At 34.6% G+C, this 15,313-nt stretch overlaps 2 protein-coding genes across 13 annotated transcripts in view; one reads left to right on the forward strand and one right to left on the reverse strand.

Moving 5' to 3' along the window:
* The window catches only part of LOC143226025 (uncharacterized), a 34,054-nt gene extending 22,447 nt beyond the window's left edge, over positions 1-11,607 (reverse strand). For 2 of the 12 annotated variants that reach the window (XM_076456415.1, XM_076456404.1), the window contains exons 1-2: positions 11,526-11,607; positions 1,605-1,684 (exon numbers count right to left, since the gene is read on the reverse strand). In XM_076456415.1, coding sequence (XP_076312530.1) covers positions 1,605-1,665 — 61 coding nt within the window. In that variant the 5' untranslated portion in view covers positions 1,666-1,684; positions 11,526-11,607. The other 10 variants (XM_076456409.1, XM_076456405.1, XM_076456407.1 and 7 more) reach the window with 10 other exon arrangements.
* A 140-nt stretch (positions 11,608-11,747) lies between these two features.
* Positions 11,748-13,062, forward strand: LOC143226026 (centrosomal protein of 19 kDa-like). Its single transcript, XM_076456418.1, has one exon. The coding sequence runs from the start codon at positions 12,227-12,229 to the stop codon at positions 12,737-12,739; it is 513 nt and encodes a 170-aa protein (XP_076312533.1). The 5' UTR covers positions 11,748-12,226; the 3' UTR covers positions 12,740-13,062.
* The last annotated feature ends 2,251 nt before the right edge of the window (positions 13,063-15,313 follow it).

Here is a 15,313-nt window from a genome sequence, read left to right on the forward strand (position 1 = left end):
CTGAAAGTAAATCATTCACATAAGTAATAAACAAGGAGGAGCCCATGGATTGAGTCCCAGGAAACTCCAAAATAAAGAATACTGAGAAGAAACTTCGTTCATAAATTTGTAGTGTAACACTGCTTATTATTTTAAAACACTTTTAGAATGTTATAAATACTGCCACATAAGCTGTTATGAGCACACTTATAAAGTAGCACTGTTTGATTTACACTGTCAAATGCTCTGACAGCATCCTCCTTCCACAAACCAAAACAGATCTCGTGGCCTCATAAGTCTTAATGAGACTTGTAGTGATTACCAGTAAGCACTCTTTAAAAGATCTATGTTTATTAGAATCAAACTGCAAATTATTTTGAACCTTAATGGTCTGAAAAATCTAGATGATACGATTATACAAAATGTACTGAGCTCAACAATACAAGTAACCTAACACAGGAGTGGAATTAGATCAATAATTTTCCACACAGTCAGGATCACTACTTTTGTAAACAGATATTATCTTGGCAATTTTAGGAAATTTCTCAGTGACAAAAACATTATAAAGTAGTTATCAAGCAGATTTAACCACTAAGTGTAATACCTCATCCTATCCAGCAGATGAATCAAGTTGCTGATCATAAGACTAGGGATTTTGATAAAGTTTTTCTGGACATGGACTCTCATTGAGCATGGCAAATGATTATTATATAAGTGGATAGGACTGGGAAAAGTAAAGCTAAAATTAAGTATTTATATTGATCCTGATTCTTTTGTTAATGATCCTACTGGTATCACTGACACTTCTAAAGCTTATTTATTTTTCAAGATGAGTTACTTCTACTAATGTTAAATGTCATGATCAGCCTGTAGCTGAATCTCTTTATCTTACCACCATAACTAAAACTGAAATTCAGAGTCATCAAGACACATCCAAGTTTATTATATACATATAATAATAACTTAAAATTAACAACTTTTCTGACAGAGAAACTGACGGTTTTATTTGTACAATGATTATGTCACATTTACAAATATGGTATAATAATGTTATTTGAGCACAAATGAAGTAACATTTAATATTAAGAGATGATTTCTCTGATGGATTACGTTTAATACTGTGATTGATTTAACAGTGGAAATGTTTTAAGCTATTAAAACACAATGTTTCATCCCAGAGTAGAAGCCATTTTCAAACAATATATGATTAGCAACATATGTTTTTTACAGTGTAAATGTTTTTAAGCCACCAAAACTGCAATTTTTCAGCAAAATGGGGAGCATCTTCATATGGTGTATGATCAACAGCATGCATTGACACTGGATTCAACATATTCAAGGCTAAACATTTTCCTAATAAAAATAATTTTAATTAAAAAGAAAAACAGTATAATCTGAACTCCAGCAATGTCTCTCATGCTACCAGAAAACTTCCAACTACTGTAAATTCATAAAAGCAAAAATGAGCCAACTCTGCTTTTACCATTGCATTTAAAATATTCAAAATGTGAAACACTTTTCTACTAGCATTAAGTACATTAAAACCTGACATGAAATCATATCTCTTGCTTTTTAAATAATTATAATCAACTTGATAATAAACAATAAAATTATTCTACATTTACCTAATGTTCTTAGGATACGCTTACAGTCATCACGTGTATAATCAAGTAGCATTGGCCACATGTTTGCAATGCAGCCTTTTCTGAAACAAAAACAACACATTTGTAAAATAACCTTAGCACTTGCTCCAGCATTCAAGAATATGACTTGCAAATATGAATAAAATAAATATAATACTGAATAAAGTAAGTAGTAAACTCCCTAACTTCTAGTAATTATTAAAATTAGTTAAAATATTCATAGCAGTAAAATTTTTAACTACATTAAAAATGCTGTAACACTGCTGATTGCATAGATCAAGTCACACAAACAATTTACTTTGTTGTAAATATTCTATCATATTCTATATTTATTAATTCTCAAACATTTGATCTTCACATTACTACTTTTCACATTCAGAATTCACAACTGCTACTTTACTGTTGTCCATTAAGCTGTACAGCTAATCTTTCAAAATATTTCATGTATTTAAAGATAGCACACCTGAAATTAGGGATTTAAAAGTAATCTAAAGCAGCAAATGCATGTTTTATTCCATTTTAATGCATAAAAGTTATATATTTATAGTCTTTTTATGAAGTCTATTATTTCAGTAACTTAATTTCAAAAACATTAAATATACAATTTTTAGAACCTCATTTCATTTGTAGCCATCAGACAAATCAGTAACAACAAAACATTTAATTTGTTCAATTTATTTAATGAAATCAAGAAAATAATCAAAAATTACAATTTGTTGTATGATATCTTATAATCAGAGCATATAACTTTAGAACAATACAGCTTCTACAGTTATACTTCACAAGAAAATGTTTTGATACTGATTACTGATATCAGAAAATTCGAAAAAGTGTAATTCTGAGCTAAAATAAATTCACGATTACTCTGGTGTTACTATTAATGAGACAGAATTTTTCATTTAGTATCATGAGGTAATCATATTGGAAATGGGTGATAAAATATATTAATGAATCAGTTTTACAGATGAAACTACAACATTTCAACCCATAATTAAAATATTATGTCCAAATACTTTTCTTACCCCTGTAATACTGTCTGAGAACAAGATTATGATAATGGGAGATTTTAATTTCAGGCATACAAGATTATGATAATGGGAATTTCAATTTCAGGCATACAGATTGAGAATTTTTTTTGTAAAATCATGAGAAAGACAAATTTTTATAAACCTTTCAAAATTGTTTTCTTCACATACTGGTGAAAACATCTATCAAAACAATACTATTTTAGAGTCAGTGTTAACTTCAAATAATGAAATGTTTGAAAAGGTGGAAACTGGAGATCTTAGTGCAAATAATTGTTGCTCAACTAGTTTTGATGTTTTACTGCAGATGGGCACATCATGCAATGTATATATTGTATTACAAATCTTTGTTAGAAACCTTACTAGGTTATAATTTTCTGATAAACCTGTACAATTCTTAAAATTTTTCAATTCATTTTACCTACTATTATATCATTTTTCATTGTGAATGGAATACTAATTCCGAAACTCTGAGGGGAGATTGTGTAATAATTCCTATTCAAAATTCACGTCACTCTGGAAGGTTGCTACAACTACCAAACCTTTCAACACTGAAACATCTGAGCATCAATAACTGGTTTAGATTCAACATTACAAGGACGAGTCACTGATCATATGCATTTAGCAATAATGAATAAAAAGTGTAAAAAGACTTTAAAATTATCATAAAGGCCAACTTACATAGCAGACTTGAAATCTTTTGAAGCACAGTAACTAGGTTATAATTCCAACACACAAGTCACTGGTTAGGCTACATTTAAAAGTAATATATTCAATCCTGATCTCCTCCTTAAAAGACACAGTGCTGTTGGAATGGATTCAGATGAGAATTACTGTGCTGATAAGTAAGATTACAAGATTGTTATAGAAGGATAAGTTAAGATCTTCAAAACTCTTTTCACTTAAAAAGAGATAGAAGGGATCTGCTTAAAATGTTCAATATTATAGAGGGAGCTAATAGTGTTTACATGTTATCCTTTATTTTATTTAATGATGAAAATGGTAAAACTAGGGGGACAAAGTTATCAATTTTGGTGGCATAATAATTGTATTCAACCAAGGAAGTTTTATTTTACTAACAGAGTGGTTGGCTTTTGGAAAGGGTTGCTTGTAGATATGATAGATGCAGTTGATTTGAAGGTGTTTATGGAAAGGCTCAAGAAATATTCAAGTGCTGGCTAAGAGCTTTATTTCTATTTCCAAATATAGTGAAGTAAACTGGATCATCCAAAAGACTCTTGTTGTCCTTAAAATACACATTACAAAATATATTATACACACACACATGTATATTTTACAGGCTAACATAAAATGACCCTTACGTTTTTAAATTACAAATGTACACACACACACACACACACATATATATACATATATATATCAAAACTCTAGAATACCAAACTATATTATTTCTTTTTTCATTTATGAAATCTTTCAACCAGTTTCGTGACTTCAAAGATTAAAGTTTTGTAATTTCTACTAGCTTTACGAAATATGTTACTTTGGCCATCTTATCTGTTTATTTTCATAATAACATAACATAGTGTTTAAGGTCAAAAAACCTATCGTTCCATCTCAGCTACCCTATCCTATAAACTAAACCAAAACTATTAATAATCTGGAAGCCAACCTGTATCATTCACAAAGTTATCGAGCTTTCTCTTGAACTTACTTAAATCTATTGCTTCCTCAAAGGTAACTCATTCCACATGTCAACCACTCTATTAGATAAATACACCTGTGCTGGCTAAAATTTACACATTGAGTACTGTTTAGTTTCTATGTAATCCAGGGCAAGAGAAATGAAGTACAGTTCAGCAGTGAACACAGAAACTGCACAGGGCATTCTGCATGAAACTACCAAACCACAACAAACCATGGTAGAGCCCACAGAGTCACCTGATTTCAAACCATCCATATAAATAGGAAGAGAAAGATGGTTCAAAAGATGTTCAGCAAATAACAGAAAGTATTTCCAATCAGGAGTATGTGCTTTTCTCAGATGACTTGATGAAAGGTAACATTTAGGGACTGTAATAAGCCATGGTGGAATGGGCTGACCAGCGAATACAGTAATGTTATCCAAGGACAAACCAAATTAATTCAACTGATTCTGGATATGAAAGTCAAAAGGAGCAATAGCAGATTGTCTGTTTTGAAAAAGTATGGCCCACCAAGGAAGGAAAACACAACCCCAGGTGGGATGCTGTGGTAAGGATTGAAGTTTCTATACATACAGGAAGATAGCTGCAAACAACAGAGGTGTAGAGGAGGTTCATGAGACTCTGTGTATAAGCTCTGAACTGGGGAAGTATGGAAAGCATGGAGGTTTAGCATCTTCATGGCCAGGTCATGGCAGAGCCACAGACCAGTGACTATTATCTATTTTCTATCAAATAAGAGCACAATATATTTTAGCATAGAACATCAATCCACTTCCCAAAAAGTGTAAGAGAGGACACAGAAGATGTTCAGTACTCTTCTACATTTGATCCACAGCTGCTTGATGTGTGGTATAAAGGTCAGTTTATGGTCAAAGATAAGCCCCAAGAACTGTGTCAAAGGGACCACAGGGAGCACAACCTCACTGATACGAAGTTCAGGATCAGGGTGAATACCCTGTTGGTGGCAAAAGTGCATGCAAACAGTTTTGCAGAGAGAGAAGTTAGAACTGTTTGCTATGGTCTGCTTCAGTAAATGATTGAGGGCAGTCTGTAGCTGCCGCTCAATATACCTCATATTCAATGACTGACATGAGATGTGAAAGTCATCGACATAGAGCCCATTTGCAACAGTAAGAACAAATTGTTCATTAATGGCATTAATCTTCATATTGAAAAGTCTGACACTCAAAACACAGCCCTGAGAGACTCCAAGATCCTGTAGAAAAGAACCAGAAAGTGTCAAACCCACACAAACTTGGAATTACCTGTCCATTAAAATTTTTTAATAAAAATGGGCAAATGGCCACATAACCCACATATATGGAGGTCTCTTAATGTCAAAGAATATTGATACAAGATGTTTTCATTTGATTAATGTTTCAAGTCAAATCATAAAGTCCATGGTGAAGCACTGTCATCGGAACCCACAGTGGGTGGGATGAGGAGGTTGTTTGATTCAAAGAACCAAACAAGACGAACATTATCCATCCTCTCTAAGGTCTAACAGAGACAGCTCGTCAAAGCAACTGGATGGCAGTTTCAAAGAATCTTGGAATCCTTCCCAAGCTCAGAGAAAGGTAGGACAATAGGCTGGTGCCATGCATCAGGAAAAATATTCATAGTGTTCATCATCAGGTCCAACTAATGTAGTGCTAGACTGATAAAAGGCCCAGTTTGAGTTCTACCAGCCAGTGGAAAGGGACAATTATAGTCATAGAGACAATCAGCTGAAAAGGAAAGAGATGATCACTTTACCCAAGTCTTAAAGGTGGAGGATGAAGCAGAATTGCTAGACACCTGGCAAAAGCTACTTTTGCAGTTACTTCCTGGCCATCAGAGAGCAAGATCGAGAGAGGGACAAAATTATACTGCCCACTGACCTTTCAATTCTTGTCCCATATGACTTTGGAACTGGTGATAGAAGATATGCTGGTTGTGAACTTAATCCAACATTCCTTCTGACTTTGACGTCTTACCCACCAAGCATGTGCACAAGACCTATGAAAAGTATCCCTGGCCCATTTTTGAGCCTTCTGTGCCAAATAGCATGCAGGATTCCACCACAGGCAAGGATATTGTGGAAAGCATGTCAAGAGTTTAGGAATACACTGAGCAGTTGCCTGTATAATACAGTCAGTTACTGCTGCCACTCAGTCATCTACTAATGACTTACAGATGATGGCAGACTAAGTTCTGCGAAAGCAGTGAAAGAGGGCCAATTTGCTTGATCCAGCTTCCATCAGGGCACACTGGTCAGGTGGTTTGACCACGGCCAGTCTCTCTCAAAATTATACAAAAATGATCACTGCCTCATGGGTTATTGTCAACCCTCCATGAAAAGTGGGAAAATAGTATAGAAAAGCAAATTTAGAGATCAATAGCAGTAAAGGACTGACTAGGTGCATGAAAATAAGAACCAGTATCGAAAAGCAAAAGGTTGTGATCAGAAAGCATACACTCTGAGGAGCGACCCAACCCATCAGTATCAGCACTTTCCCAATGGGGATGATGTCCATTCAAATCCCCCAGGATTAAAAAGGGAGATGGCAACTGTTCAATGAGAGCATTAAGTGCTGATTGATCATAGGTCTCTCCAGGCAACAGGTAGAGAGAACAGTAATGGTACGATGCAAGGAAACACAGATGGCTACGGCCTCCAAGGGTGTGTCAAATGACAAAGACAAGGTGGGCACATGCTGATCAATCAACAGTGCCACTCCTCCATGCACTCATCCATCACATAACCTGTCATTTCTGTACAAAGAAAACTGCCGATAGATGACTGTATTGGCAGGTTTCAGACATGATTCCTGTGACGAAAGACATACAGGATGGTAGGAAGCAATCAGTGCTTTGATGCCATCCATGTTAGAATGTAAACCTCAACAGTTCCATTATATCAAAATGGCCATTTTATTTATGTGTAGGCAAACTGAATGGAGAACCATTCTGTTTATAACCATGTCTTTTTTTTCTTTATTGCCTTTATTCAAGGGAGGTCTGTCAACCTCCTTAGATCCTGCCCTGGGTCAATTGGGAAGATCTTTGTTGTTGGAAAAGAATTCTAGGGACTGAAGACATGAATGACTGTTTTCCATCTTGGAGCAGAAGAAGAAGATGCACTCAAGGAAATGCCTATACCTAGAACCAAAGGTGGTGGATCTTAGGGTTTGCCAGAATAATTGTTAGGGACAACAATGGGTGTTGTTGTTGATTCATCAACGTTTTTAACCATGGATATCAAAAGACTTTTCATATGGTTTGAGAATGATTCTTTTGGAGGCACAGACTGTTGTAGTAGAATGAAGTGCAGCAGCATATGTCCCAGATGAAGCAATGGACAGCAACTTTTGAGCCTCAGTGCAAGAACAAAAGTAGGATTGGTGAGAGCCATTGCAATCAACACAATGAGAGTCTGTTTCACTTTCACACTCACAGACACCATGGTCCTTGCCTCTACAATGAGCACACATCAAGGACATAATGTCTTCAAGTGACCAAACTGCTGACACTGGAAACATCGGAGAGGGTTTGGAATGAATGACTGTACCTTGCAATTAAGATAACCTGCCTTTATGGTGGCAGGTGGATGCACTGATGTAAATGTTAAAATGAGGACATTGGTCGGTATCATAATTCCATCTTTGTCAGTGGAGATACGCCTCATTGGAGAAACTCCTTGGGTGGAGAAACCAGCAAGAATCTCTGACTCGGGGATGTTCTTCAAATCCCTCTCAACAATAACTCCTCGTGACAAATCCAAAGTAGCATGAGGCATAACTTCAATAGGTATGTCCCCAATTGCCTTTCAATGTAAGAGGAGTTCACTGTGTCAAGATGTGGATGTTTCCACCAATGTCACCAGAACAAATCTTTTTTACTGACTCTGAAGAGCCAGCATACCCCTCTAGTCCTTTCTGAATGAGAAGTGGAGACATTTGCCCTAAAGGTTTGTCTGAAAGAGAATGTAATATAAGAAAATGAGGTACAGATGTTACAGACATTGAAGATTGTTGCTCAGAATATTCAAGATGTGGTTGTTTATCTATGGATTGTTTTTTCACTATTTTATTTAAGTTTTTATTTGGAGGATGCATAATAAAAAGAGAATTTTTCTGTGCCCACTGATTCCACCCACCGTGGAGCCTTATGAGGGGACACAGCACAATGCCAAACAAGGACACTGCAGCAACACCAGGGTTTTGTGAGCCCTATAACCCAACACCAGCATCAGATACAATGTCCACAACATCTGTTAAGAACATCCACCACTGATTTGGTTGAACCTAGCCCAAGTGAATCAGCTGATTGACCCAAGAGGGTAACCTCAGGTTGCCCATCTACAGGAATTCAAGGCCAAAGTGGTGTGTTACAGTTGGACTCCTCAACCACCAGAATCCTCTACTCCCCTTCAAGAGTCACCATGCACAGAAACACATGGATGGATGTTTAGATCCCAGAGGAGGTAAACCGAAAGAACAGAACCTTTCCTGGGAGGTCCCCTCACCACATACAAGAATCCACACTGATGGGATTTTCACTGTTAAGTATGAAAAAAATTAATGCATCAGCCTTATCAATTCACTTTACAATCTTAAACACATCAGATTTTTCTAACTCTTTCTTTTTCAATAGAAAACTTCAAATATTTAAACCCCTCATCATATGACAACCTTTCCATCTAGGCACAACTCTTGTGACCCTATTCAACAACTCAGCATCTTTCCTAAGGTAAGAAGCTCAAGACTGAATAAATATTCCAAAAGTGACATAACTAGTGACCTGTAAAATGAAATTATCACCTCTTTAGACTTGTATTAAATATTTTTGTTGATACAACCTTAAATCCTATTTGTCTACTACCAGCAACAGCACACTGCTTGGATAGCTGTAAAAACTTATTGTGTGTTAAACCAAGATTCCTTTCCTTCATAATACTTTTAAGATTATTCCCATCCAAATTAAAAGTGTAATTCAAATTATGATAACCCACATGCAGTATTTTGTACTTATGATAGTTGAAACACATCTGCCATTTATTTCACCAACTCATTAAATGATCTAAATCCTTTCCTAAAGCAGCAGCATCCTCTTCACAGTTATCAACACCCAAGACTTTAACATCATCTGCAAATTTAAATAATTTATTAACTATTCTTTCATCTATGATATTGATGTAAATTAAAATGATTAAAAATCCTAAGGTTGAGCCCTGAGGTACCACACTTGTAACATTAATCCAGTTTAACTGAACTCCATTTGTAACAGCCTACTGCTTTATTCCATCCAACCATTCTTCTATCCAATTTGTTAACTTATCCTCCACACTTATATATATATATACTTTTTTTAGAAGCTTTTTGTGTGGCATCTTGACAAATGCTTTTGGAAAATCCTGATATACAAAATTTACACCCTAACCCTCATCTACATATGCAGTAACCTTTTAAAGAACATCAAAATATTTGTGATGCAAGATGTTCCCTTAGTGAAACCATGTTGATTTCCTACAAAATTCCAAACTTTGTTAAGTGACTTTGCAAAGTGTCTTTTAAGAGACTTTCCATATATTTTAGACAACATGTCAGACTAGTGAGTCTATAATTACTGGGGTAATTTTCATTACCTCCATTGTAAAAGGGATTTACATTAGCTAATTTCCAATCCTCTGGTACCTGCCCATTGTTCAAGGACTGTCAATAAATAGTCGTTAGTGGCTCACATATCGAATCTCTAACCTCCTTCAAAACCTTTTGGAAAATATGACCACAAAGCCCTACCATTTTTCAAACTTCCCAATTTTTTCTTTATCAGCTCAGAATTAACTGTCATCTTTGTTTATCTCATTCCCATTTATCATCTTTTCAAGATGTGGAATAATGCTTAAATCTTCATTAGTACAAAAACTGACAAAAGAAAAAGATTGTTAAGTGAATTAATCACGTTCGTGCATCATCTTTTTTTTTTTTCTTTTGTATTTAACAGTGAGAATAGTAGGACTAGGGATACAACTATAATTTTTAGCAGTGTAAGAGTCATCTTCAGTTTGTTTTATTTTTCTAATGGAGCAGATGCCCTCTGAAAAGGGTTGTTAAAAGATGGCTTGATAAGTATATGAATGATAAGGGCTCAATTTTAGATTGATTTAAATTTAGTATCGAGGTTGGACAGATCAATAGTCTCATTTTGTCCCACAACATTATGTTAAAGTACGTCTGGTGAAGCCATTCATTTAAGATTGTTAAACTTGAGTCCAAGTCCTTCTGAATAAGAATTTTAAAGTAACTACCTCAACAATATATACCTTTATGAGTATTGTAAAATCATTTACGAGTTAAAAAAAAGGATTTCAATAAAATTATCCAAATAATATATTGAACTGAAACAAAGGAGAGGTGATGGTTGATAACTAGTTTACAAAGAAAAAGCAACTCTAATTCAAATACAAAAGCACAGGATTTTTATTTGACTCAGCATATAATTAGGCTTACAGCATCAGTTTATCATTGCATACTACTACTAGCACCAACTGCAAGCCTGGCATTATGGTTCTCTGAATCTTGTACATATACAAACTCAAGACTAAAAAGCTTAAAAGGTAGGCAGTATTATGAGCCTACAATTTGTCCAATTTGTTATACTTTTTTAAAAAATTAGAATTAAATGGTATCACTTCAGTCTTCACTTAACACTATGTAATATATTCTATAAATAAAACTTTTGGTTAACTTTATATTATTACTAAATATTAAACTGGCCCAGACGTTTTAAACAATTTACAATATCTAACATTAACAAGCAATAGTAGCATTATTAACAGTAACAGACTGAATATTTACTAGTAGTATTGTTACTAAGTCTACAAATAGAACTTTTAGAAAAGGAAATGTTTATAAAACACAAGTTGAATTCTACCAGTAGTACCAGTACTTAATACGTGTTAGAATTTAGAAGTTATGCTGTTCTAGTTCTAACTCTTAGATATTTAACGTGAAATTTAAATGTACGAATTATCTTAGACATTTTACTGTCAGATACCTGAAGTAATGTTATTGTTAACATCGCTTAAAGTTAAGCAAAGTTCAGTGATGTTAACATCATCTCAGATCTACAACAACTCATAAAGTTAAGAAAAATGTTTCTAATATAATTTAAAATGACTCAAGATAATAATTTGTGATGTTTAAATTGTCTAAACCTAGTTCATGTATTACCCACACTTCTCAGTCAATGCAACACTTTGCGTTTAATATCATATATGTACTCCGCCATCAGCTTATCCCATAATGCCCTTCGTTTTACCCGGAAAACGTAATTGTTAATAAGAGAAACAGGTTTTTTTTCTTTTCTATTTATTACTTTTTAGAACGTACGCTTAAATAACAAATATTAAACGAAATAAGTCTATGTTTAATACAACTTCGATAACGTCTTCTTCTTTATTTGTTTCTCGACTAGCGAATTATTAGGCTAACAGATAACTTAATCATTCCAGGTAGGAAAAGCCGTATTACTGATACTCTGGAGTTTAATGAAACCATACTATTATCAAGTTTAATTTTGTTCTCTAAAGTTAAACTTACTAGGCGTAAACAAATTAAAATATTTGATGAAATTTTATTAATCTAAAGTTAATTTAGGAGAGATTGTGGCATATTCTGTGGACAAAAGAAGGTAAAATATATAGCATTTTTTCGCATATAGTTGCAAATGTGATTGTGTGAAGTGTGCCTCACGTTTCTAACGTTATATTAGGCCTGACGTATAATTATTTGTCACCTGTATACACTTAACAAGGTTAAGAATTTACTATGTATCACATTTGTTACTTGTGCTTAATTATGAAGCTGTAATAACGCTTGAAAGTTGCATGCCTATTTCACTACTAAGTTGGTGGAGTTAGTCTTGATTCATAATGTCAACTGAAAATGAAAGCGTAAAATATATCGCCAAAAGACTTGGTGTAAGATTTAAATCCCCAGCTTTGATTTTGGTGTATGAAGACTTGATTACTAAAAAGCTTCACATGCGCACTATGCCTGTAAGAGGAATGTTCAAAAATTCAAGTGCTAGCCGACTGGCTGCAGATATCAAGGACAGACATAAAGATTTTTTGGAATCTGTACCAGTAGTAAGAATAGAAAAGTTATTGCGAATAATCCAAGAAAACATGAAAGGCAATTCTCTAGATGTAAGTTTGAATGTAGTTGAAACAGAATTTTCTGTTGACCCCGAAGAAGATCTTAATAAACTTGATGATGTAGCATTAAAAAGGAAAAAAGAGATAATGGATCAAACATTTGAAAGGAACAGAAAAAAACCCGGTGATTCAGACTACCAGTATGATATACAAATTGAGTTTGACGAAGAACCTGGTACTGTTGAAATTTCCGAATGGGACCTGGAAGACGATGATAATGAATTTTAATTAAAATATGTGGAATATTCTAGAACAATTTCACATATTTTGTAATTAGTGAAAAACAAGATATGACATTTTTAATTATCCTTCCTCAGCTGTATTTGCTATTTTGTTATTTTTTTTGTTCAGCATGTTCTTAATTGCCTTATTTTCACGATTTTGATTGCTTAATTTGAAAGACAGTTTTTTTATACTTTAGCTATCAATATACAGTGTTAATGCTTTTTTATATATGTGTATTTCGTATCTCTGTATATTATATGAATGGATTTTTGTCTTTTATGAAAAAAATGAAGAATTAAAGCACTGAAAAGTAGTAGCATTTAACATAAGTTGACAGAGTATGTCTGAAAGTAAATTGAAATGTTTCAGTTGCTTTTGTTTGAAATGCTGCAAATTATACAAAGAACTTTATTTAACGTTTAATATTTTGGAGCCACTCAAAAAAAACGAACAAACGATTGTTTGTTTAAAGTTTGTGAAGCACTCGACATTAACACGTATTTACATCAAGGTGTATTTGTTTGTTTGTATTTAAACCCAAAGCATTGCTTTAAAACAACAGCAAAACACACATCACAAGTTTCAGACATGTGAATGAAATACTAAAAATTATTGAGCTTTAGATAGTTCTAGCGTTGCTGATGTGTAGTGTGTGTGTGTTTGCATATAGCAAAACGATATCGGGCTATCAGCTGTATCTACCGAAGAGAACCGAACACCTGAATTTTTTGCGTTATAAATCCTTAGACTTGCCGCTGTCCCAGCGGGGGACGCTGATATATAGCAACATGAATTTGTTTTTAAATGAAACCAAAGCCTAGTTTCTGTTATACTTACCAAATATTCTTCACCTGAAGCAACCAAGTATCGACTGTTTTTATTTTCGTGATTTATGTTGCTTTGGTCAATAGCACTTTTAATGACATAAGTAACATTGAAAACTTTTGGTTTTAAATAAACATTGATTATCAGCTCACAGCGATATTGTCTCAGGACGTACAACGTCAGAAACGAGTAGTCTATTGTGTTGCTTTGTTCTTAATTACAAACAAACATAAACAGTTTGTTTTTGAATTTCGCACAAAGCTACTCGAGGGCTATCTGTGCTAGCCATCCCTAATTTAGCAGTGTAAGACTAGAGGGAAGGCAGCTAGTCATCACCACCCACCGCCATTTCTTTTACCAACGAGTGGTAGGATTAACCGTCACATTATAACGCCCCCACAACTGAAAGGGCGAGCATGTTTGAACATAAACAGTCGTATGACAGATATTTAGGATAGATAAAAACAGAGGTTAAAAATGACGACAATAGTTACATTACCTAATGGCATAACAGCTTTTAAAATTTCGATACCTTGTTTGGCATGACACAGCTCGCCCATTGTGTCGATTTTGTGCTTAATTAAAAAAACATCTCGCAAAGGCATCTCAACGGTTAACGTGTCAGATGATGGATCGTTCATTATTGCAATAAAAACATTGCTTTTCATATTTTGGGATACTGGGTATTTAATGATAGTGACTGTCATATCTCACTATTAGATTAGAGTACAAGTTGGTGGTGGATGGTGTTAAACAGCTTACTTACCTGTAGTATATCACTTAAAAATTAGTTACAGTTAGTGCATGTTAGTCCTCGAATAACTTTGTAAGAAATTTCACAAAGAAACCTCACAAAATTATTGTTCTAATTTATATGTGTAATCTTTATGTGAAATTTCAAGCAGGCAGGTGAGTGTTGGGTGTACAAGACTACTTAGTGTGAGAGTTATTATTTAGTTTATTTTGTGATTTAATATTTATTGATTGTTTTAAAAGTGTTGGTTATGACAAGTTTCATTATGCAACTCTTTACGAGTCGTGCATTGTGTTTACAGCACATTGTTGTCATCACGTTACTCAAAAATTCGGCATTGTTTTCGTTACCTTAAGTGAGTTATATTATATGGTTGCTTGCGTAGTTTATGGAAACTTCTAGGTTTCATTGAACAAAGTATATACAGGTAGTTCTCGATTTATACGCTTGCGAATTCTGATTAACGCGATTTTCTGGTAATCTGTGTATTGCAACGGTACAAATAGAAGCATTTACTCACCATGTACTTGAAGGTTTAGCCGATGCACTCGCTTTATTGCTGTAACATTCGCAATAACGCGACACACGATAGCTGAAGTGATGTTACAATGACAATAACATTATAGTTACTGTGCAGTAGCCAGAGGGTCGCGGGGTCCGTTTGCTCATACAACAAAGTCATTAAAATCAATTTATCATGCTTCACACCGGAGTTGATGCTTTCTAAAGATATATTACGTTGACTACGTTAGCATGAGCAGCACTACTTCGGTATATTAAGGCTTGACTAATGGCATTCCCCCCCTTCCACCCCACCAGTCTCGCCGGTAATCGTCGACGGACTACCGCCGAACATTATCTCACTCCAAATTGCCACGTTTATAGACCAACCAGGCCAAGCCGAGTGCTACCATCGACCTTTTCCGGACCCAAATCCTTCGCCAGGGCGGAGTTCTTATCCAGCCCTCTACACCCGCAGACCAATCATATATTTGCCA

Source organism: Tachypleus tridentatus, chromosome 9 (assembly GCF_004210375.1).
Source record: "Tachypleus tridentatus isolate NWPU-2018 chromosome 9, ASM421037v1, whole genome shotgun sequence".
NCBI lineage: Eukaryota > Metazoa > Arthropoda > Merostomata > Xiphosura > Limulidae > Tachypleus > Tachypleus tridentatus.

Coding starts and splice junctions, on each gene's coding strand:
- LOC143226026 (XM_076456418.1), top strand. CDS start 12,227: ATGTCAACTGAAAATGAAAGCGTAAAATATATCGCCAAAAGACTTGGT.